Raw genomic sequence first — 23,051 nt, forward strand, 5'->3', positions numbered from 1 at the left:
CTTCCTACTATCTTCTTCTTCTTCTTCTTCTTCTTTTTTTTTTTTTTAACATATAATATATTATTTGTTTCAGAGGTACCGGTCTACTGATGAATCACAGACCTGTACCTCTAAAATAGCGTTTTGGTTTTTGTGACTTTTTGTGATATACTCAAAACTGAGAGTATATGGGAGCTAGGGAGATCATCTATACTATTACTAACTGACCTTAAGAGGGTTACTTTTGCAAAAGTTTAGAGTTGCTTTTTTTCTGTACCTTTGACTTCTTATTAGCTACACAGATCATCTAACTCAAACCCAACACATTTATTCTTATCTTTTAATAGATGTCTTTTCCAGGCAGGAACGCACCCCTTTTAGACTACAGAACGAACTAAAGTTTTAAGTTATGGTATCAGGTTTTCCCCTAAGCATTTTACATGCGTTTAATCTCACTTAAGGACTCTGTAAAAGTACTTAACCATTTTTTTCCTGTTTTACGAATGAAGATTTTATGCTCAGATATTGTAAATAACCAAGTTGACACCTCACTTTTTGAATGGCAGAGCCCAGGGCTACTTAATAGAGGGCCTGAGCTCTTGGATTAAGAAAAACATACAAAAAAACATTAGGGATTGGTTTTTGTAATGAGAAGCCAATTTTTGTTCCTAAAGCCTTGGGTTCATAAAAGGAAAGGTAAGGAGATGAAAACTAAGAGTGAAGTGAAGTGGCATGACATGGAATTGGTGCTGTGCTTTCTTAGAATTCTAGTCAGCTGCTGTGTTGGGAGGCTGAGGGGCGAGGGTTAATAGCAGGCAGGTCTGTGGCAGCTGCCACCCTAGAGATCATCTGGTTCTGACACTAGCTTTGTTTTCTTCATCTCAATAATAATGGAATTGAACATGTTTTAAGGTCTACCATTCATCCCAAAATACTACTTGAAAGACCCCTGTCTTAGAAGTACCTGTCTGTGCGCTGGACTCTGTACTGCTGTCTGTCTGATGCTGATAGGAAAAGGGATAGGTGGGCTGTTGGGGGATAGTTCATCTGGTGTGGCTATCCATTCGAAGAATACATGCTGTTATAAAAATGATAGCTCCAATTGTGAGGTGTTTGAAATTGAGGGCCTACATAGGGAAGAATCAGAATTTTTTCTTTGTCATTTCTAGAGGTAAGAGTGCTACTAGAAGTTATATTTTGTATATTTCCCATTTGTTTATTTTGATTTACTGCTTGTGCCTCTAACAGCTTGCAGAATAGGAAACATAAACAGCAAAAGAAATGAGAAATAAGGAATAAGTTGCTGTGTAGTTAGCAAAAGAAATGGGAAGTGAATTGTGAATTTAACAAGTTACTGTTTGCCTTTAAAATAAAAAAAAAAAGATATATAAACACCTTGGTGAAATGAAGATTTATACACCGTTGTGAGTGTAAAATGGTAAAACTTTTTGGAAAGTGGTTTGGAAATATGTATCCACTCAGTGTTGAAATTTCCTTTGACTAGAAAATTTGTTCTAATGAGGTCATGTTAATCAGAAAAATTGGGGGTATGAAGTGCATATAGGTATTATTAGGTGACTTGTAACTAGGTACATGTAAGTGTTATTGGAAATTGTGGTACCTCTGCAAGATGAAATATATATAACCATTAAAAAGAAGACTTTTGAAGATTTATAAGAATATGGGGAAATTTTTGATATATAGCTTACAAAAGCAATGAATACTTTTATGTACTCATTTATTAACATGTCAGCGGTAGTTAACCCTGTTGATCCTTCCCTCCTTCCGCATACAGTCCCCCTTTTCAGCCTTTGGTGTTTTCTCTTCCTTCCTTGCTGACTGTTCTTAGTCTCCTTTGCTGACTTCTCTTTCTGTTTGCTCTCTAACTGTGACTGTTCTTTAGGGCTTAGTACTGGATCCTGAACTTCAAAAAAATTTTTGTAACTAACATGTAGTAAAATCAACTCTTTTGGGGCATGTAAAGTTCTGTGAATTTTAGCCCATGCATAGATACGTATAACCACCACCACTCTCCAGAAACAGAATAGCCATATCATTTTCCCCAGATGTCCATTGGCTCACTTTGTAGTTACACTTTCCCTACTCCTGACCCCTGGCAACCACGGTGGTTTTGTCTTTTGGAGAATGTATGCTTTCTTTCTTTTTTTAAAGTTTTATTTATTTATTTATTTGACAGAGAGAGGTACAGTGAGAGAGAGAACACAAGCAGGGGGAGTGGGAGAGGGAGAAACAGACTTCCTGCCGAGCAGGGAGCCCAATGCGGGGCTTGATCCTGGGACCCTGGGACCATGACCTGAGCCAAAGGCAGACGCTTAAATGACTGAGCCACCCAGGCGCCCCAGAATGTATGCTTTCAATACCAGCGTCTTTGGGAAGCTCGGCATAATGCCTTTGAGATCCATTCTGGTTGTTGTGTGTATCAGTAGTTCATTCCTTTTTTATTGCTGAGTGGTATTCCATTGTATGGACTTATTACAGTTTGTTCATCCATCCATTAAAGGACATGTAGATTATTTCCAGTTTGGGGTGGTTAGGAATAGAGCTGCCATAAGTATTTATATACAGGTTTTTGTTTGAATGTAAGTTTTCATTTCTCCGGGACAAATACTTAGGAGTGGTATAGCTGGGTCATATAAGTGATGTTTTACAAGAAATTGCCAGATTGCTTTCTAGAGTGGCTTTACAATTTGGCATTTCCCCCAGCAATTTATGAGAGTTCTAGTTGGCTTGCATCTGTAGTTACCACTTGGTATTCTTACTGTCTTTAAGTTAGTCACTCTAATACATGTGTAATGGTATCTCATTGTGGTTTTATTTTGCATTTCTTTAATGGTTGCTGATGTTGAGCATCTTATTTGTCATTCCTGTATTATCTTTGTTGAACAGAATTTTTATCCATTTTTTAATTGAGTGGTTTGTTTTCATACTGTTGAGTTTGAGAGTTCTTGATATATTCTGGATCTATATCCTTTGTCAGACATATAACTTGCAGATATTTTCTCCTGTCTATGGCTTATCATTTGATTCTTAACAATATCTTTCAGAGAACAAAAGTCTGATTTTGCTTTTTGTTTTTTACCTTTTGTGCTTTAAGAAAAGTAGCTTTATTGAGCTATGATTTATATTTCCTAAAACTTAAGTTTTAAAAGATACATAATTTTTTAAAAATGTACATAGTTGTGTAACCCTTACCACAATCCAGTTTTAAAGCATTTCTATCACCCAAAAGGTTCCTTGTACTATTTTATAGTCAGTTGGCATTCCTACCCCAGTCCTAGGTAACCACTAATTTGCTTTCTGTCTCTATATACATGCTCTTTGAGTATTTCATATGAATGGAATCATGCAATATGTAGACTTTAAATCTGGCCTTTTTCACATAGCATAATGTTTTTTAATGCTAATGTTTAAATCCACATATAAAATTCACCCATTTAAAGTGTATGATTCAGTGGTTTTAGTGTATTTAAAGTTCTTCAACCATCAGTACAGTCTACTCTTATATTTCATCACCCCAAAAAGAAACCCCATAGCCATTAGCAATCATTCCATATTCCTCCTCACATCCTGACCCTAGGCTACCACTAATCTACTTTGTCTCTATGGATTTACCAATTCTAGACCTTTCATCTAAATGGAATCACACCAACATGTGTTCATTTTGACTGGCTTCTTTCATTTGGCATGTTTTCAAGGTTCATCTATGTTATAACATGTTTTAGTACTTCCTTTTTATTGCTGAGCTGTTTTATTTATTCACTTATTAATTGATGGGACATTTCAGTTGTTTCCACTTTTGGCTATTATTAATAATGCTATGAAGGTTCATACACAGGTTTTTCTGTGGACATAAGTTTTCATCCTTTTATTTTTAACCTACTTCTATGGTTATATTTGAAGTGAGTTTCTTTTAGATAGCCTATAGTTGGATCATACATATCTATTATGACAAACTAGCTTATAATTATATTTAGGTCATTTTCATTTAATGTTAACCATTGATATGCTTGGATTTAGGTCTACCATATTATTTTTCTGTTATTTCTTCTCTTTCCCTTTCCTGCTTTCCCTTGGATTATTAACATGTCTTTTTAATATTCATAGTCACTTATCTGTTGTTTCTGGCTATATTTCTTTTTTTTTTTTCTTTTTTTAAAGATTGTATTTCTTTATTTAAGGGAGAGAGAGAGAGCATGAGCTGGGGGAGAGGGACAAACAGACTCCCCTCCTAGCAGGGAGCCCGATGCGGGGCTCGATCCCAGGACCCCAGGATCATGACCCGAGCTAAAGTCAGACGCTTAACTGACTGAGCCACCCAGGTGCCCCTGGCTGTATTTCTTTGTATAGGTTTTCCTGTGGTTGCTGTAGGGATTTCAATATACATATTAAACTTTTCACACTACTTAGATTCAGTATTTTGCCACCTCAGGTGAAATATGGGAACCTTGCCCTCTTACAGATTCTTCTTTTCCCTGTGTTACATAGTTGTCATATATTATATCTACATGCATTGAGAAGTCCCTACAGATGGCGTTACACTGTATGCTTTCAACTATCATATATTAAGAACTCAATAGTCTGTTGTTTACCATCATTATTTCTTTTATTCCTAATGTTCCAAAATTTCCTACTGGTAAAATTTCCATTATGTCTGAATTGAATTCTTTTAGAGCAGGTCTACTGGCAACAAGTTCTTCCCTTAACGGAGGATGTCTTTATTTCATCTTCATTTCTGAAGGATATTTTCTGTGGACATAGAATTTTGGGTTGACAGTTTTTTCTCTAAGCACTTAATGTTTTTTCACTTCTTTCTAGCCTCCATGGTTTCAGACGAGAAATCTGTAGAATTCCATTTAATTCAATAAGCATGATCCTGCACTTTCATCTAACTCTAGTCTCCCTAAGTAATCTCATCCAGATGCATGGTTTTAGATACCGTCTATATGCTGATGTCTGCAGCCCAGGATCTTCTCTGAGCTACAGATTTATATATCAAGGTGTTTAATTATCTCCCTCACATTTACTTGTCTACAGTGGAACTTCTGATTTATACTGCTGTTGCTTTTGAGTGAACTACATGGCCGTCTGCCCATTCACTCAAGCCTGCAGCTTGGCAGCCATTCTTTATTTTTACCCTGTCTCTTCTTATTTTATATCCAAGTAATCTGCAAGCTCTGTCAATTCCATCTGTAAACCGGATTTTTAAGTTCTTCGACTTTTGTCTTCATGACACCATTCTTTCCGAAGCCAACCTGAACCCATTCCTGAACTGCTGCATATCTCCCTGTTTCTAATTTTGTTTCTTATCTAATCCATTTTTTTTTCACCCTGTAACCAGAGTGGTCTTTTACAAAATGGGAGTTGAAACATATGATCTCCATCCTTAAAACTGTTCATGGGTTTCCATTGTACATGGAAAAGAATCCTAAATTTTTATGGGCTTGGTCTGACCGTCAGGATGGTCTTACTAACTTCTTTTCATGCTTCTCTTCTGACTTTCTCAGTTACAGCCACACTTTGCATTTTCCTCTGCATGGCAAGTAAGTTCTTTCCTGCTTTCAGATTTTTGCACTTGCTACATTATCCCTGCTTAGATTCTTCTTTTGCTTTTGGCATTTGCTTAAGTGTCACCATCTTCTTTTTCCTTCTTTCTTTCTTCTTGATTTTGTTTATTTGAGAGAGAGAGAGAAAATGAGCAGGGGAGGGGCAAAGGGAGAGGGGCAGAAGGAGAAGCAAGAGCAGGGAGCCTGACAAGGGGCTTGATCCCAGGACCCTGGGGATCATGACCTGAGCTAAAGGCAGACCCTTAACTGACTGAGCCACCCAGGCGCCCCTCACCTTCTTTAAAGTAGTGAAATTCCTCCCTAACCCGTTATCTTCATCTCTTATGGACTTTATTTCTTGCCTAGCACCTCATATTTCCTGCCTAGTGAAGAGCTTTTTGCACATACTAGACACTCAAGAAATATTGGCTGAATGAATGAAACATTATGCAGATTAAAAGGGCTAAATGCAAAGGTATCAATGTTATTTTAATAATATAACAAATGGGGTTGTAGAAGTGGGTGATGTGTTGTCTTTTTATTTATAGTTTCCAAATTTTCTATAATGAACACGTGTCACTTTTATAAACTGAAAACAATTTAAAAAATGTGTATTTCTAATAGTGTTGAGTTCAATCTTCTTAGGTTTCAAACATACCAATTTTCGGTGATCAGTTTTACGTGCATTTTTTTTCTTTTAAGATTTTATTTGAGAGAGAGCACGAGAGGGGGGAGGGTCAGAGGGAGAAGCGGACTGTCCGCTGAGCAAGGAGCCGATGCGGGACATGATCCTGGGACTCCAGGATCATGACCTGAGCCGAAGGTAGTCGCTTAACCAACTGAGCCACCCAGGCGCCCCCTACCTGCATTCTTTTTCATTTTATTCTTTAAAGTGTTTAAAAGCTATTAGATGGTTTAGATTGTTATAAGCAGCATAGAATCACAAAAATATTTATTTTCTATAATATTATACTTTTGTAGTGTCTTAATTTTTATAGTTTTCTGATTTGTAACTATTAATTGGTAATTTGAAGAGCAGATTTACTGACTAGTAAATTATATGGTATGGAATATAGGTATGTATAGAATATGGATTATGGAGCTCCTTTCCGTTATATTTTTAAAGATTATCTAGGGAAGGAGAAATTCAACCTGGTATTTGAAACACTGAGTCATTAATTGAGGTAACCATTAGTCATTTAACTCTTGCTTTTCCCATGATGTTAACAGTACTGGCTTTATAAAAGGTTAATTTCATTGAAAGTATGAGCTTTGTTTTTTTTAAGCTATTAATAATTACCTACGTCAGAGGCATTCTTTTTCTCTAAGGTTACGTTATAATTTTGTTTCAACTTTACCGAAGGCTGTTTCAGTCCTGGTATATTATAATTTTATCCTGTTTCCTTTATGGACCTGAAACGTAGCACAGTGGCTGGTAATAGTAGGTGCTTATTAAATATTGATCAATGAGTGTTCTTAGCTGGACAGTTAGAAGTATTTTTTTTTTTAAAGATTTATTTATTTGAGAGCACGAGAATGAGAGAGAGTACATGAGAGGGGGGAGGGTCAGAGGGAGAAGCAGGCTCCTCGCCGAGCAGGGAGCCCGATGCGGGACTCGATCCCGGGACCCCAGGATCATGACCTGAGCCGAAGGCAGTCGCCCAACCAACTGAGCCACCCAGGCGCCCCAGAAGTATTTTTTTAAAGATTTTATTTATTTGAGAGAGACAGAGAGAGTGAACACGAGCAGGGGCGAGAGGCAGAGGGAGAAGGAGAAGCAGACTCCTGGCTGAGCAGGGAGCCGGATGTGGGACTTGATCCCAGAATCCTGGGATCATGACTTGAGCTGAAGGCAGATGCTTAACTGACTGAGCCACCCAGGCACCCAGTTAGAAACATTCTTGTGTTATTTTGGTAGATAATACCACTAAATAACTTAGTGTATTATTTGCAGATTTTATTAGTTTAATTCTCAATAAGGTACTCTCATCTTCAGATTTTTACATTTTATTTAACTTTGTTCCTATGTATTAGTAAAGATTTGCTTTTAAAAGTTTTAACATTCAGAAGTTTTCAACACTGTCATACCATGTTTTTATTTATTTTTAAAAATTTATTTTTATTTTAATCTTAAGTTTATTTAAGTAATCTCTACACCCAATGTGGGCTCAAACTCACCACCTGAAATCAAGAGTTGCACACTCTTTTGGGGCACCTGGGTGGTGCAGTCGGTTAAGCGTCAGACTTTTGTTTTCAGCTCAGGGACCTTGATGTCAGTCAGGGTCGTGAGATAAAGCCCTGTGTCCAGCTCCGCCCTTGGCAAGGAGTCTGCTTGAGATTCCCTCTGCCCCTCCTGCTCATGCTCTCTCTCTCTAATGGATAAATAAATCTAAAAAAAAAAAAAAAAAAGTCACATGCTCTTCTAGCTGAGCCAGCTGCACCCCTAAAATTTTATTTTTTAAATTGAAGTCTAATTGACACAATGTTGCATTAGTTACAGGTGTATACATAGTGATTGAACAAGTTTATATGCTATGCTGTGCCCCCCACAAGTGTAGTTATCTGTCACCACACAGTGCTAGCACAGTGACATTGACTGTATTCCCTACACTGTACCTTTCATCCCTGTGACTTATTTATTGCATAACTGGAAACTTGTGTTGCCCATCATCCCTACCCACCGCACCCCCCCCCCACAGCCATCGGTTCTCTGTATAGGTCTGTTTTTGCTTTTTGTTTGTTTATTCGTTTGTTTTGTTTTTTAGATTTCACATTTAAGGGAAATCATATGGTATTTGTCTTTCTCAGTCTGACTAATTTCACTTAGCATAATACCCTCTAGGTCAATCCATGTTGTCGCAATCATGCCGTATTTTTTTTCATGCCATATTTTTAACTGTATTAAGCTGTAGAGCCAAAACGTTAGTGAAGGCAGTTATTTCCTGGCTTCTGTGCTCATGAATCAAATTGTAACTATTTCTTTGACTTTGGATTTGTGGTTACTTGAGCTAATTTAAGTGATGCAAAAGATGAGTCTCCTTAGGGCGTTTCCTCTTTTTAAAAGTGTATTTGGTGTTTTATTGTAAACAGGTTTTCTCCAGGGAAACTTTTCTCTACAGGCTTACTTCATCATCCATTTAGGAACAAAATCCCATCAATATGTACTGACTGATCCCTACATACTTTATTATTTGTGACTCTTACGTGTGTTGCTTTTTATTTTACTTATTTTTTCAAAACATTCCCAGAAGTTCTTCTGAATAACCCTGTTCTGACTCAGTCTTTGCTGATTACTAGACATTTTCCTTTAGGTTACTCTCCACCCACTTGGGGACTTGTAAATGCTTACCCTCCTATTGGTTCCCTGTGGCCACTGAGTACATGAGTAAACGCCACATGCATGTGGCATTGCTTGTCAGGGAGTGGAATTCTAAGACTTCTCTACATAGAACAGTTTAACTTTTGTGCTTCTGGGCAGAGGAATGGTCCTTGGAACAGTCCTGCTTCCGCCTAATAGTTATGGCAGAGATCAGGACACGTCGTCGCTTTGCTGCCTGTGTAGTAGTGAGGCCTCAGACACTGCTGTACCCAACTTGACAGGTATGGTTTGGAGGTGATAGGTTGGGGGAGGGTAGATAATCACAGCAGTCAAGCGTGAATGGAGATTTCAGAAAAATTCTCTCCATTACTGTCCTCATTGTTGGTCAGTGAAGTTTTATGTGCTTTGTTTCTGGTATTTCATAGTAAGATCTCAGTAAGAACTTACTGAAAGAAAGAACAAGTGAATAATAGGTAATATTTTGTGGTGTTAAGATATATATGGCTTGATATGAAGAACTTAAGCTATACTGAGAACTGTTGAATGATTTATCCAACCACTTTACATAGTTTTTAAAAGTGGTATTAAAAAGTAGTAGTTTCTTAGAGAATAAGCAATCAGATAAAGTAGAATTCGGGCAAGATAAGGATTTGTAAAATGCTTGGAAATGAATGCCTCAACTGAAAAATTTTTTTATTTATTCAGTTACTTACCTGACAAATTTCTAATTAAAATGATAAAAGTTATTGAATGACTAATTGGTGACAGTGTTTTTTAATAAAATTAAACATTAAATTTAGGAATTATCTCTGGATTTGAGTCTGAGTCTTATTCAGGATTTTAACTTGTTTAATCCTGATAATATACTTTGTACAAACTGCTATTTCTATGTTTTGCCTTATTTTTATTGTCTTTTGCAAGTCTATCAGAAGAAAAGTAATAAAATTGCCTTTAATTAATAGTCATATTTCTGTTACCTGGGTCCTGTGTTACATAAGTGAAAATCAAGTCTTCTGTTGTCTCATCTTAAGTCCATGATCTACCTCAGTAACAGCGTTTAATGAAAGACTAACCCACTAAGGCACCGAATATATAGTAGTCACTTCACATTGTTCATAAAAACCCATTCCCAGCCTTCACAACTTGAATTTGTGCGGGTACAGTACATTTGAATCATCCAGCTGTGTCTGTTTTAAGCTGATGAGGAAAGTGGCATAGATTAGACCCACTGGATAACACTGTGACATTTACTCCTTCCTATAGGCTTTTTTTTTTTTTTTTGCCTTTATTCCTTAGCCTGTTCTTCTGCATTTAGTTCTTCAATTCTTTATGATTTAATACATGTTCAGTCTTGGCCTCAGGAAAATGTTATGCTGTTTTTTGTCTTTGAAACATTTTCCCTTTTGTTTGGTGCTAGAGGATAGGATGGTGTTTAAGTGGATATCCTGTGCAGACGGATTGTACAGGAAATTGACCCTTAGTTCTCTGAGAACAAAAGCATGAGTGGGAAGAAAGAAGAAAGGAAGGAAATAAGATCGTTGACTTGACCAAAAAGATCATAGAAGCAGGAATGGGAAGACAGGGAGTGGGGAATAAAAAGGATTGTTTTCCAAGTCATGGTTCTTTTAGTACTTTGGCCTCAAAAATTGCTTTTATCCTGTATTTGTTATTTTGTATATTTGAGAAATGTACAGTATTGTTTGGCCTATATACATCTTTTTAAGTTTACATCAAATTGTGCTCTTTGCCTTTTTTCAAATAACGTGGTTTTTAAGAAGCTGAACTTGCCTTTAGCAAACCTCCCTTGAGCTGATGGAGCTTGTCTCCAGTACAGATGAATCGCATGTCGTAGACATGTCCTTGCACGTTAACAGCCTGTCACTCTGTCATCAGTGCACAATTCCTGCTCATCTAATTTAAATGCCTTCTCTTCTCTGAAACCTTTTTTGATCCAGAGTTTTGTTTTCTATTCTGTCCTCTCATAGCGGTACAGCATGTGAGTATAACAGTACACATGATTCATTGCTTTTTGAGAGACTCTTATATACATGCACTATTCTGAGTGCTTGGAATTTATCAGTGAACAAAGCAGGTAAAAATCCTTGTCCTCATAAAATTGATATTCTAGTTGGGGGGAAGTTAGATAGTATACATAAATATAATATGTAAATTATATCGTTTGTGGTAATAAGAGCTATGGAGAGAACATAGGGAAGGAGACATGGCGGGAGGTGGGAGTGTTGTCAGGAATAGCCCCAATTTAAAATAGGAGAGTCAGAGAATGCTGTACTAAGAGGGTCACATTTGAGTGAAGTGAATGTCTTGGGGGAGGAATTCTTTAGACAGAAGAAATAGCCAGTACAAAAGTCCTGAGGCAGGAGGGTGCCTGCCTTGTTCAATTAATAGCAGGGAGGCCAGTGTCCAGAATGAGGTAAACCGGGGGAGGGAGTATAGGCAGGTATGGGCAAGACAAGCTGTGAAGAGCCTCGCAGGCTCTCATAAGGCTTTTGCTCTTTACTCTAAGGTAGGGAACCAGAGTTTGCCGTGGAGGAGTAACACAATCTGACTTATGCTTTAAAAACTGGCTGGAGTGTTGAGAATAGAGAACAAGGCTCGAAGTGTGGAAATCAGGAGTGTGGTAAAACCCAGGAGAGAGATGATGGTGGTAACAGGGTAGTAGTGGTAGTAGAGGGAGTGAGAAGCAGATAGATTCTGGGTGTGTTTTTGAAGGCAGTGCCAAGAGGGTTTCCTTATGGATTGGATGCAAAAAAGGAGTCCTGAGTGATTCCAAGGTTTTTCCTTTTGTGTTCCCCTCCCCCCCAGTTTTATTGATCTGATTGACATATTAATTTTGTAAGTTTAAGGTGTACAGTGTGTCAGTTTGATAGTTGCATATTGCATAGTGATTACCACCACAGCATTAGCTAATACCTGTATCACATCACATAATTATTTCTTTTTTTGTGGTGAGAACATTTAGTATCTATTCTCTTAGCAACTTTCAAGTAGATAATACAGTATTATTAACTATAATCACTGTGCTATATGTTAGTTGCCCAGAACTTACTCATCTTATAGCTAGAAGTTTGTATTCAAACTTCAAGGTTTTTGGCCTGAGCAGCTGATAAGAAGAAATTGCCTCTGAGATGGGAAATTCTGGGGGAGAAGCAGATTTGGGGAAAGAACGGAGAGTGTTTTTTTCTAAGTCCAAATAGTGTTATTGGTGATTTATAATCTTTATATTCTGAAGCTCAGAATGACGTATAGTAGATGTTCACTAAAATTATTAGTTTTGTAAACCTTAAGTGTTTATATATTGGGTTTCACAAAGTAAGGTATAATTGTATGGCATTTGCTGGTTTTGGCCTGCTAGGATTTAAGAGTTAGTTTCAGTATCTGCTTAATTATTGTTTCTAACTTCATCATTGATAGTACAGGAATTCTTGTTACCTTTGATTTTTGTTCCTCTTATAATCTCAAACAAGGGGGACTTCTGTCCAAAAAGAAGAACATGTACTTGAACTGTTATCAAACATTATAATGTTATCAAACATTATAATGTTAACACCATCATTGGCAAGAAACATTAGTGAGGATCATGTGATACTCAGCATAGAATCTAATAAGTATGAAAATATTCTCTATACTTTTTTGGCAGTTCTTTTCATTTTAATAAAGGATTGGCATTTTGTAGCCCCATGGAAATTCTGAGTGGATACTTTCTCAAGCATAAAGAGAAACATTAGTACATGTGACTTGTTTGAAGGGTGTATCATAGAATATGGTGTTTTGTTTGGTAATCCTAATTGGTTATCTTAGTACATAATACAGCTGTTTCCATTCCTTGTAACTGCATTTAAACAAGGAGCAATACATCTGATTCATATTAACTTTTCAGGGCATCTGGGCATACCTTCAGATTTGTCATAATATATATATATATTTTAAAATTTTATTTATTTATTTGATAGAGATAGAGGGAGAGCACAAGCAGGTGGAGTGGCAAGCAGAGGGAGAGGGAGAAGCAGGCTCCCCACTGAGGAAGGAGCCCGACGTAGGGCTCGATCCCAGGACCCTGGGATCATGACCTGAGCCGAAGGCAGCCGCTTAACCGACTGAGCCACCCAGGCGCTCCTGTCATAATATTCTTAATGGGAAACAAAATTAGCTCTGAAATTATAAAGATACATTCCTTTTAAGAGGAGGAAGGAATGTGATGAAGTGAACTCTAAAACTATTAGGAAAATTACAATCCAACCTACTGCAGGAATTTCTGTAGACTGTTATGAAGCCATTTTTAAAACATTGGTTAATGCTGTTTTAAGATTAAAATACATCTCACTATTTCCCATCACTTATATTTTTGTATAATTTGGTCATTCAGTCAACAGTTACTGAACACATAGTGTGTAACTCTTGCTAGAAAAAAGATACAGTTCTCATGCTAAGGAGTATATTGTAAAGTTTGGGAAATAAACATCAGTTGAGGATATTGTAAAGATAAAGATAGAGGGTCCAAATGCAGCAAGTGTATACAGGTAGTAGGGAGGATGTGAGGCTTCCTAAGGGAGGGTACGTTGGAGCTGAGTATTATAAAATGAGGAGAAGTGAGCCAGTCAAAAGAAGGGTGGGATGAGATCACATCCTATGTAGCCAGGACTATGTGAACAAAGGCACAAAAAAGCAGGAAGCATGGTGTATGTTAAAGTTTAGAATTTGAAGTTTGGAGGGGGGAAATGTAAGCAGGAGAAGTAGGTAGAGAGACCTGATTAGAAAAGACGTGAAGGCCATTAAAGAGATTTTAGCTTGATGGTGAACTATTAAAGAATCTTAAGAAGAGTGACCTCGTCAAATTTTTGTTTTAAATAGATCACTTTGCCAGCTGTGTGGAGGATGGCTTTGAGGGAGACAAGACTGGAGGCAGTAGTCCAGGTGAGAGATGGTGGGGATCGGATCTGAGGCATTGGCAGTAGAGATGGAGAGGAGGGGGTGGGGTTGAAAAGAAATAAAACCACAGATTCAAGGGTTTTTCTCCTTCAGATATAATAGTCAATTTTAAATTAAGAATGAGTGGGGAGGGAGGAGAGAGAGAGATGCTAGAAAAGTGTTGTTATGTCACAATAGGTAGTTGGAGAGTGGCAGACAGCCGCTATAAACAGTTTCTGTGATCAAGCAAATCACTACTGAAGACACAGTGTATTTTTTGTGTAAGTGACCTGGACTGCAAGAAGCAGGTGATGTTTATAGGGGTCACCTATTTTGTGTAGTGTGACTAAATTTAGGAACCCATAAAGCCTTGAGGAAAAAACCAGGTCTTACAAGGCTTCAACCCTTACACATGGTAGATACTCAAATGGCTATTGTTGGTGATATTTTCTAGAGCCTTCAATTAAGTTCTCAAGATACTTACAAAAATGTACCACCTAGGAAAAGAAAATAAGGTAAAAACTTTTTAAAACAACAGTTGGAAGCTGTTACATTCTAGACAGTGCATAGTAATACAAAGGTATTTTGGAGTGCCAAGAATATTTGTATAAAGCCAAAACATTTTTCTGTTGTTTAACAGATAATTTTAGTATTTTTGTTTTTTCTGGAAGCCCTGTTTCTATAATTTTTCTATATGTAAGTGGAGGATCTGGATTTATGCAATATATACATATTTCTTAAAGTCTCTGTTATCTTTTCCACAGTTTGTTTTATGTGGAGAGAGGGAAGAAGGGTAGTTTGGGAGGACTTATAAAACAGAACTTAAAACCACCACCACCACAAAATAGCCTATATGTTTTATAAAACGAATTGCCATTTTTTGAGGTTTTTTTTTCCATTTTGAGAAAACTGCTTTTTCTATTTCTGATTTTGATGAGTACATATAAATCACGGCTAAATGCTCATTTTGTGCTCTCTTCTCTGTCTTGTTACATTTTCAACAAGTAAACTTCTCTGAAGCTTAGGAGACAGTGCCGTTTGCTCATTCTTCATGGCTCCATATTATACAGTTCTTCTCCACTCTGGAGCCGTCGGTGTATACATGCCAGCAGCTAGAATACTATGTACGTACTGAATTCAAGTGAATTTTTAACTGTTGAACGTACCGTGAATTCCTTTCTCTCTTTATGTCTTTCAGAAGCCTTGCACCGCCCCTTTGGTTGTGATGTTGAACCCCAGGCACTGAACGAAGCCATCAGGTGGAGCTCCAAGGAGAACTTACTTGGAGCCACTGAGAGCGACCCTAATCTCTTTGTTGCACTTTACGATTTTGTAGCCAGTGGTGATAACACACTCAGCATCACTAAAGGTGAGCTTCACTTTTCAGTTTTCATTAGTGCTTCAGAAATAAAGGGGTCTGTTCTAGATTCTGTCTCTGACTAAAATTAGGTGATTTGGGCCCAAATACTTTGGGGTTCATTATCTTGGTTTTGTTTTGTTTTTGTTTTTTAAAAAACCTGTGTATGGGATACTGTTAGTTTGTCTCCTTTATAGGGCTTATTAAGGGTAAGAGGAGATAAAGTACTTTAGAAAAAGCACCACACGGTATATACACAAACTTTTCTCATTCTCAGGATCCAGTACTCTCTGTAATATGCCAGCATTCGTCTTATGTGACAGTAAGGTTTACTGTACATCTTTTCTCATGGAGCTGTGGCTAAGATGAGTCATGTTGCCAGAGCCGGGTGCTACTCAGTGTTGTCCCTGAGCTGACTGCCTGTCTGAGAACAGTTCGTTACCGGTCCTCATTGTTAAGATTAAGTACTTGTTCCCCATATGTAAACTGACTACCTCACTAAGCATAGTACTTACTATTTAGTTCAGCTGACGTTTTTTTTTTTTTGGAGCAAGACTTTCAACAAGAAGAAAGTAGTCCAGTGATTTCATATTCTGGCGCAATGTCGTGTCTTATTGTGGACCTGCTTTGAGTAGCATTGGCTGAGACAGATCTCTCATCTCTGTTTAAATGGGTTAGTGAAAGGAGTCATAGGAAGGGTTTCTATTGTACTAATGCTCTCAAGAGAGTAGTAGTTTATTTCAGTAGAAAATTCTTATAAAAGGGAGGACTAAGAACATGACCAAGTAAAATCATCCGTTATTAGTTTTTTGAACAAAGAAAATGTGGAACTTTTATGAGAAAGGGTCCTGGCTGGCTCAGTCGGTAGTGTGTGAGACTCTTGATCTTGGGGTCATGAGTTTGAGCCCCTCATTGGGTGTAGAGATTACTTTAAAAAAAAAAAATGGAAGAAAGCAGCATGGGACATTCTCATTGTGTCCTTGAATTGGATTGCTAATCTGCCTAAGCTTGTTCTTTTGAACCTATGAAAGCCTCCTCCTATTTCAGGATAATTTTTAACTTAAGTGAAATTGTAATTTAAATGATAATTTGTCAAACATACGCCTTTTTTTTTTTTTTTTTGTAAGGTTCAGAATGAGGTATTAAATGGGAGTGAATATACCAAATTAAGATAGGCCTCCATTCAGGGAATGTTACCCTTTTATAAAATTTTTATATGCATCTATTTTTTAAATCCAGCCACATTAATCAAGAGCAGAAACCTGTAACTCAAACTGGGGTAGAGATGTGTTCCATAGTGGGTGTGAGGCACATACATAAACCTATGCCAGGAGGTGTCAAAGGCGTAGAAAAAGTAATGTGTGTGATCTCCTAGTGTCAAGTTACTTGAAGACTTTGGGTGGTTTTGCAGGGGGGGATCGTGGTAGTATTTGTAGGTGTGTGAGGTTTATGCATTGAGGGAAAATTTTACACAAAGTATTAGGATAAAACAGGATTTCAGAGAATTTTATACTGTGCAGTAGTCTCTTTGGGCTACAACACACTCTTTTACCTTTATCAATACTTCAGTGGAGAAGTTTGTGAAGCAGTGACTCAGTACATTCTTTCCTAGATACGCTTTTCATGTCACCATTTTCCAAGATAGCTCCGTCACCAAGGAAACATTGATAAAGACAGTCTGTTGATACCTTAGTTACCAGTTATGGCAACTGCTAGTGTGCAGCTCAAGGGCTGGGATTCTTGTTCTCTCATGGCGAACAGTGATTTGTCTTAAACCCCATGAAATGTCAGATTTTTCTATCAGGTTCTTATTGATACAAAATGATGTCATGCGGGCGCCTGGGTGGCTCAGTTGGTTAAGCGACTGCCTTCGGCTCAGGTCATGATCCCGGAGTCCCGGGATCGAGTCCCACATCGGGCTCCCTGCTCAGCGGGGAGTCTGCTTCTCCCTCTGACCCTCTCCACTCTCATGCTCTCTCTCACTCTCTCTCAAATAAATAAAATCTTAAAAAAAAAAATGATGTCATGCTAAAGCTATTTTATTATTTTAAAGGACAAGAAAATATATTTGAAAAATAACGATACTTATTTTAGTTCCTTCTTTGAGATTGTTTTTTTTGCTTGAATTACAAAACAGAGTTCTCCCAACATTTCTTTGTCAGTACATCCCATTAGTCATACCCTTGTCAATTTCCATGGTACTCACAACTTCCAGAGTAGGAGATTCTCCTCCTAACTTCCAAAGGGAGGAAAACAAACAAAAACCTGGGGTTTTTGACTGTATCCTACTTATGATGACCTGCCATTACCAATTATTTGTAAGGAAGCAACAATGATATACTTGATGTCTATTTTTTCTAGTTCTTGTGGTACAATAGAGAAAAGCTACAGAGGAACAAGTTTTACTTAGCTTTTCTAGTAGCACTGAGTTTTTTGTTTTGTTTTCCTGCAGATATGTCTGGGGAGTATTTATCTGTGCACTGGTGCATTTCCGCAACTACACCACACACACACCTATCTATCCATCTGTACATACTTGTATTTTATGAGTACATACTCCTAGGTTTTTGTCATTGAATGTCTCACATCCAGGTGTCAATGTGAGATATAGGGTAACTTTATCAGCTCCCACTGGTAAACATTTCTGTGGGTTGGTGGAAAAGTTTGATGACTGCCAGAATAATGATTTTGAGCTTTTCCTCAGTGGCCTTTGCCTGATAACTAGTGGGCCATGTGCTTTTAATTGGTTTGGTTTTCTTCTGCTGACACTGAGAAGTAGGTGTGAACTCTGTAGGAAGGCGTGCATCTCTCAGAGATAAGGGCCTAAGGCCTTATAGCGTTTCTTTAGGTTATTAGTTGTTACTAATGATATCTCTTATCCTTTCCTGTTTTGTCTGAGTTGCAAGTTTAGGGGCAAAATGTATATTAGGGAGTTTAAAGTTGGTGTTCACAACTTTAACAGAGAGATCAAGGACATTGACGTTGATAGCAAGCAAAGACCTTCTGAGTAACTTGTCTTGGGTTCCAGCTTCAGTGTCAGCTTCCCTTCCCACATACTAATTTTAGAGGAATGAATAGGACTGACTCATATTCATGGGGAATGGGAGGGAAGTTGGGAAACTATAACTGTTAAAACTTGAGTCCTGGAATGTGCTTTGGGAGTTCTACTTGCCTGCCCCCTAGGCAGTTTTCTTTCTGAAAGCATGGTCTGTGCTTCTATTTTGTTTTGTTTTCTTGTTTATTTTTTTGTTTTTTACATAAATGGTTTTTTGGACTCGGTGCCAACTGAAATTTAGAAGTAACTTTGTATTTCATATTTCTTATCCCTAAACCTTGATTGTTATTAACATTGAACCATATATAAGATATATTCCTTGACAAACTGTTATGAGAAAAAATGAATTTTTTTTGAGGGGTGAGACTGTGTCATTTTCCAGAATAACCTTTCTGTCTTTTTTTTTTAACTGAAGTATAGTCGACACACAATATTACATTACTCCCAGGTATACAACATAGTGATTTACTCTATACATTATGCTGTGCTCACTTCAAGTGTAGCTACCATCTGTCACCACACAATGCTGTTATAATACCATCAACTATATTCCCTATGCTGCTGTACCTTTTATCTTGGTGATTTATTCATTCTCTAAAGGGATTTAAGCCTGTATCTCCTACTCCCCTTAACCCATTTTGCCCATTGCCCCACCCCCTCCCCTCTGGCAACCATCATTGTCTTTGTATTTATGGGTTCATAACCTTTCTATCTTTGTATGCCACCGTACTATACCACACATGGAGTTTCCTAAAGACATTTTTTTAGTTGGTGTAAAAACCATTAGTAAATGCCAGAAGGTTATTTCTAACTAGGCTGCTTCTGTTTAAGCTACAGGCTAAAGTGATCAATCAGGATATGATGAACAGCCAAGTTTGTTTTCATTGTTTTTTAAAAAAAATGTTGCCATAAGAGTTTGTGATTGATTTTTCACTGGGTTCTGAGTTTGACAATAGACTGCTGCTGCTTGAGGTAAAGCCCTAACATCTTCTCTTAAGACTCTGATGACTTCCTGGCCAGGTGAAAAGCTGCGAGTCCTTGGTTATAACCAGAATGGTGAGTGGAGTGAAGTTCGCTCCAAGAATGGACAAGGTTGGGTGCCAAGCAACTACATCACCCCAGTGAACAGCTTGGAGAAACATTCCTGGTACCATGGACCTGTGTCACGCAGTGCAGCAGAGTACCTACTCAGCAGTCTAATCAATGGCAGTTTCCTGGTGCGAGAAAGCGAGAGCAGCCCCGGGCAGCTGTCGATCTCGCTCAGGTATGAGGGGCGTGTGTATCACTACAGGATCAATACCACCACAGATGGCAAGGTAAGACTGGCCAGCACCGCCTGTAGGTGTGCACTGGCTCTTCTTTAGAAAAAATACTCAGAATGACTAAAGAATATGGTTTTTCTGTCAGACATGAAATAAAATAATCACTGATGTGAATTTGGGCCATTTGGCATGTGAAAGCTTACTCTTTCCAAAAGAATATGGTAATGGGAATTAAAAACAGTATTGCATTAATAGTTTAATGATGAGGTAGATTTGAAGGTGATGAAGGTAACTGCTGTATAAGTTAGCAGTTCTAATTGTCATCAGTATACAGATATATATAGGTACATCCAATATGTTGTAGAGAATTGACAAATTAAGCCTTGGATCTTTGAAAATTATAATAATCTCTACCAGAAAGTTCACAGAGTAAGCATTTGGGCTTCTGAGACTGGGATTGATGTGTAATGTATGTTACTATAAATAGATTAATCAGCCATTTAGCAGTGTACATGTTGGAAAGACCAACCATTGTAGAGTGGTTGTGTTAGAATGGAGCTGTTTTACTTTATAAACTGTGAAGCATAGGTTTATGTCCGTTTTATTGAACAGTAAATTTACATTGAGTCATTTGTTCTGTTCTTTCGGTCTGTGTGATATGCATAGTAGGGGAAAGCACAGGCTTTGCCAAGAGCAAGCAGACCTGGTTTGCTGGGTACCTCCACCATTGATATTTGTCAACTTTGTGACCTTACTCTAAGCCTCAATTTCTCATCCCAATTTATTGGATCGTCATGAGGATTAAATGGAATAATTTCCTTAAAACATAATGGCTGCTACAAAGTAGGAAATAATTATTGTTTCTCTTTTGCATCACCCTACAGACATATTGTCTCCTGATGAAACCACATAGAATCAGATAAGTGATAATGTAGGAGGGACCTAGCAGCTCTACCCCTGGTTACATACCCAACAGAAATGAGTGCATATGTGTACAGAAGACATGTACATAATGTTCGTAGTCGCATTATTTGTAATAGTCCCAAATTAGAAGCACTTAATTGTCTAACAACAGAATGAATTAATAAATTGTGTATTCAGGGCGCCTGGGTGGCTCAGATGGTTAAGCGTCTGCCTTCGGCTCAAGTCATGATCCCAGGGTCCTGGGATCGAGCCCCACATCGGGCTCCTGGCTCAGCAGGGATCCTGCTTCTCCCTCTCCCTCTGCCTCTCTCCCTTCTCATGCTCTCTCTCTCTCTCTGTATCTCTGTGTCTCAAATGAATAAATAAAATCTTAAAAAAAAAAAAATAAATTGTGTATTCATAAAATAGAATCTCATACAACAAAAAAATGAAAGTAGTCCTGCTGTATACACTCTGACAAAAATCTATGGCCCGCCCAGTTGCCTGCTTTTGTAAGTAAAATTTTATTGGAACACAGCCACACCTGCTTGTTTACGTATTGTCTATGGCTGCTTCTTCATTCTTACAGCAGCTTTAAGTAGTTATGACAGAGGCACTATGGCCACAAGCCTAAAATATTTACTCTCTGGCCCTCTGCAGAAAAGCGTGTTGACCCATTCGTAGGTGAGTCTCACACATGTAAAGCTGAGTGAAAGGAGTTAGTGATTGTCAGGGGTTGGGCGTGAGGGGAATGTGAATGGCTGCTGATGGTATGGGGTTTCTTTGTAGGCTGATGGGAAGTGTTCTGGACTTACATAGTGGTGATGGTTGGACAACTTTGTGAATGTATTAAAGCCACTGAATTGTATACTTAAAAATGGTGGATATTATCGTATGTGAATTACATCACAATAAAGAAAAGTGGAATGAAAGAAAGGCAGGCACAACAATGCATAGTATGATTCCATTTGTGTAAGTTCAGAAGCAGGCAAAGCTAATGTAAGGTGTTAGAAGTCCAGAGAGTGGTTATCTTTGAAGGAGTGAATAGCTTAGCTGGGAGGGTGCTGGTAGTGTTATAATTCTTGGTGTGGGAGAGGTTTATGTGGGTGAGCTCACCTTGTAAAAATCATCAATTCTGCATGTATTATGTGTTCTTCTGTATACAACACAAGTTTCTTTTTTAAAAAACAGTAAGCTAGCTCCCTTGAGAGATAGGGTTCAAAGACTGCTCATCTTTTATACTTTAATTACTTGTCACAAATTACTGTTTTGTTAACAACCCGGATATAAAACTGTGGCTCTTTTTTTAATAGCCTAGCTACTCAAAAGCACATCCTAATCAAGTAAAAATTGTAAGATCCTTAAATACTCTTTCTACCAAAAAAAATGGAAACCAGTGGTTCTCGAGTTATGTTCTGTACAAGATTCTGAGTTGGTATTTCATGGCCTTTCAGAAGAGGCCAGGTCTCTCCCCTTCCCTACTTAAATCAGCATCTCTGCCTCTGTCTTACGGATTTGGGTTTCACAGTCTTGTTGCTTCAAAATATTTGAAGACCCATGATCTTGGGTGGATCTTGATGATCCAGAAGATAGCTTGGAAGCGTGCCCCCCCCCCCCCCCGCCCCGAGCTTCTTTAGGAAACCCAGGAAGAGTGGTGTAAAGAGGTTAAACTTAAATTCTGTGTTTCCCCTTCCCATCATCATTTACTTCTTTCATTTACCTCTGTAAGGTGACCTCCTGTCTTCGTATCTTCAGACCAGTGAAATTAATGGGCTTTGAAAACGGTTTTCTGACCTCTTTTCAAGTTGCTTTAGCTTTCCTCCCACCTGCCTCACCAGGTGTACGTCACTGCTGAGAGCCGCTTTAGCACCCTGGCCGAACTTGTGCACCATCACTCCACGGTGGCCGATGGGCTGGTGACGACGTTACACTACCCAGCGCCCAAGTGCAATAAGCCCACAGTCTATGGTGTGTCCCCCATCCATGACAAGTGGGAAATGGAACGAACGGATATTACCATGAAGCACAAACTTGGCGGGGGGCAGTATGGAGAAGTTTATGTTGGCGTCTGGAAGAAATACAGCCTTACGGTTGCTGTGAAGACATTGAAGGTGGGTTGCTGAGAATTACAGTCTCCAGTCTTTTTTTTTTATTTTGTGCTGAATCACTTGGAAATAGGAGTGTGCCCTTCTTTAACTTTGGAATGCTTTCCACCCACCGGTGCCAAGCACATCGGCAGATTGATGATTAACCTTCGTGCCACGGCTGACAGTGCGGGGGCAGATTACTCACCGCGGCGCCGGGAGACCCCCTGCGGGGAAGGCCGGTCTCTGGAGGCTTAGTGGAAGGTTAGGAGCAGATTCTAAGTTATAAATGCAAAACAAGCTGTTTTGCTTCCTGAGAATGACCCCTGCTGGATAGCGTTGTTCATGCAGTGCTCAAGGATCACGGGCTCTCTCTTCTGTCCTTGCGCTCTCTGCCTTGTGCTCCCCCATCTCTCTGAGATTAGATCACTTCTCATGTTCCTAATAGTCATGGAAATCTTCTTCCTGATGCCGTTGTCTTCTTTAAGCAACCTAGAGTCCAATTACAGTGTTGTCACTCATTCCAGTCTCTGAAGATCTCCCATATACCTCTGTAGCTCTGGCGTATCGTGTGTAAGGGCTGCTCTTTGGCTATGAGTGTA

At 38.5% G+C, this 23,051-nt stretch overlaps 1 protein-coding gene across 7 annotated transcripts in view; it reads left to right on the forward strand.

Annotated features, from left to right (window-relative positions):
- ABL2 (ABL proto-oncogene 2, non-receptor tyrosine kinase) overlaps positions 1-23,051 on the forward strand; it is a 108,143-nt gene that overhangs the window by 73,552 nt on the left and 11,540 nt on the right. For 2 of the 7 annotated variants that reach the window (XM_044915933.1, XM_044915936.1), the window contains exons 1-5: positions 9,026-9,143; positions 13,732-13,794; positions 14,987-15,157; positions 19,221-19,516; positions 22,204-22,476. In XM_044915933.1, coding sequence (XP_044771868.1) covers positions 9,026-9,143; positions 13,732-13,794; positions 14,987-15,157; positions 19,221-19,516; positions 22,204-22,476 — 921 coding nt within the window. Of the gene's footprint in view, positions 1-9,025; positions 9,144-13,731; positions 13,795-14,986; positions 15,158-19,220; positions 19,517-22,203; positions 22,477-23,051 lie in introns of those variants that run through there. The other 5 variants (XM_021682798.2, XM_044915935.1, XM_044915934.1 and 2 more) reach the window with 3 other exon arrangements.

Source organism: Neomonachus schauinslandi, chromosome 6 (genome assembly GCF_002201575.2).
Source record: "Neomonachus schauinslandi chromosome 6, ASM220157v2, whole genome shotgun sequence".
NCBI classification, from domain to species: domain Eukaryota; kingdom Metazoa; phylum Chordata; class Mammalia; order Carnivora; family Phocidae; genus Neomonachus; species Neomonachus schauinslandi.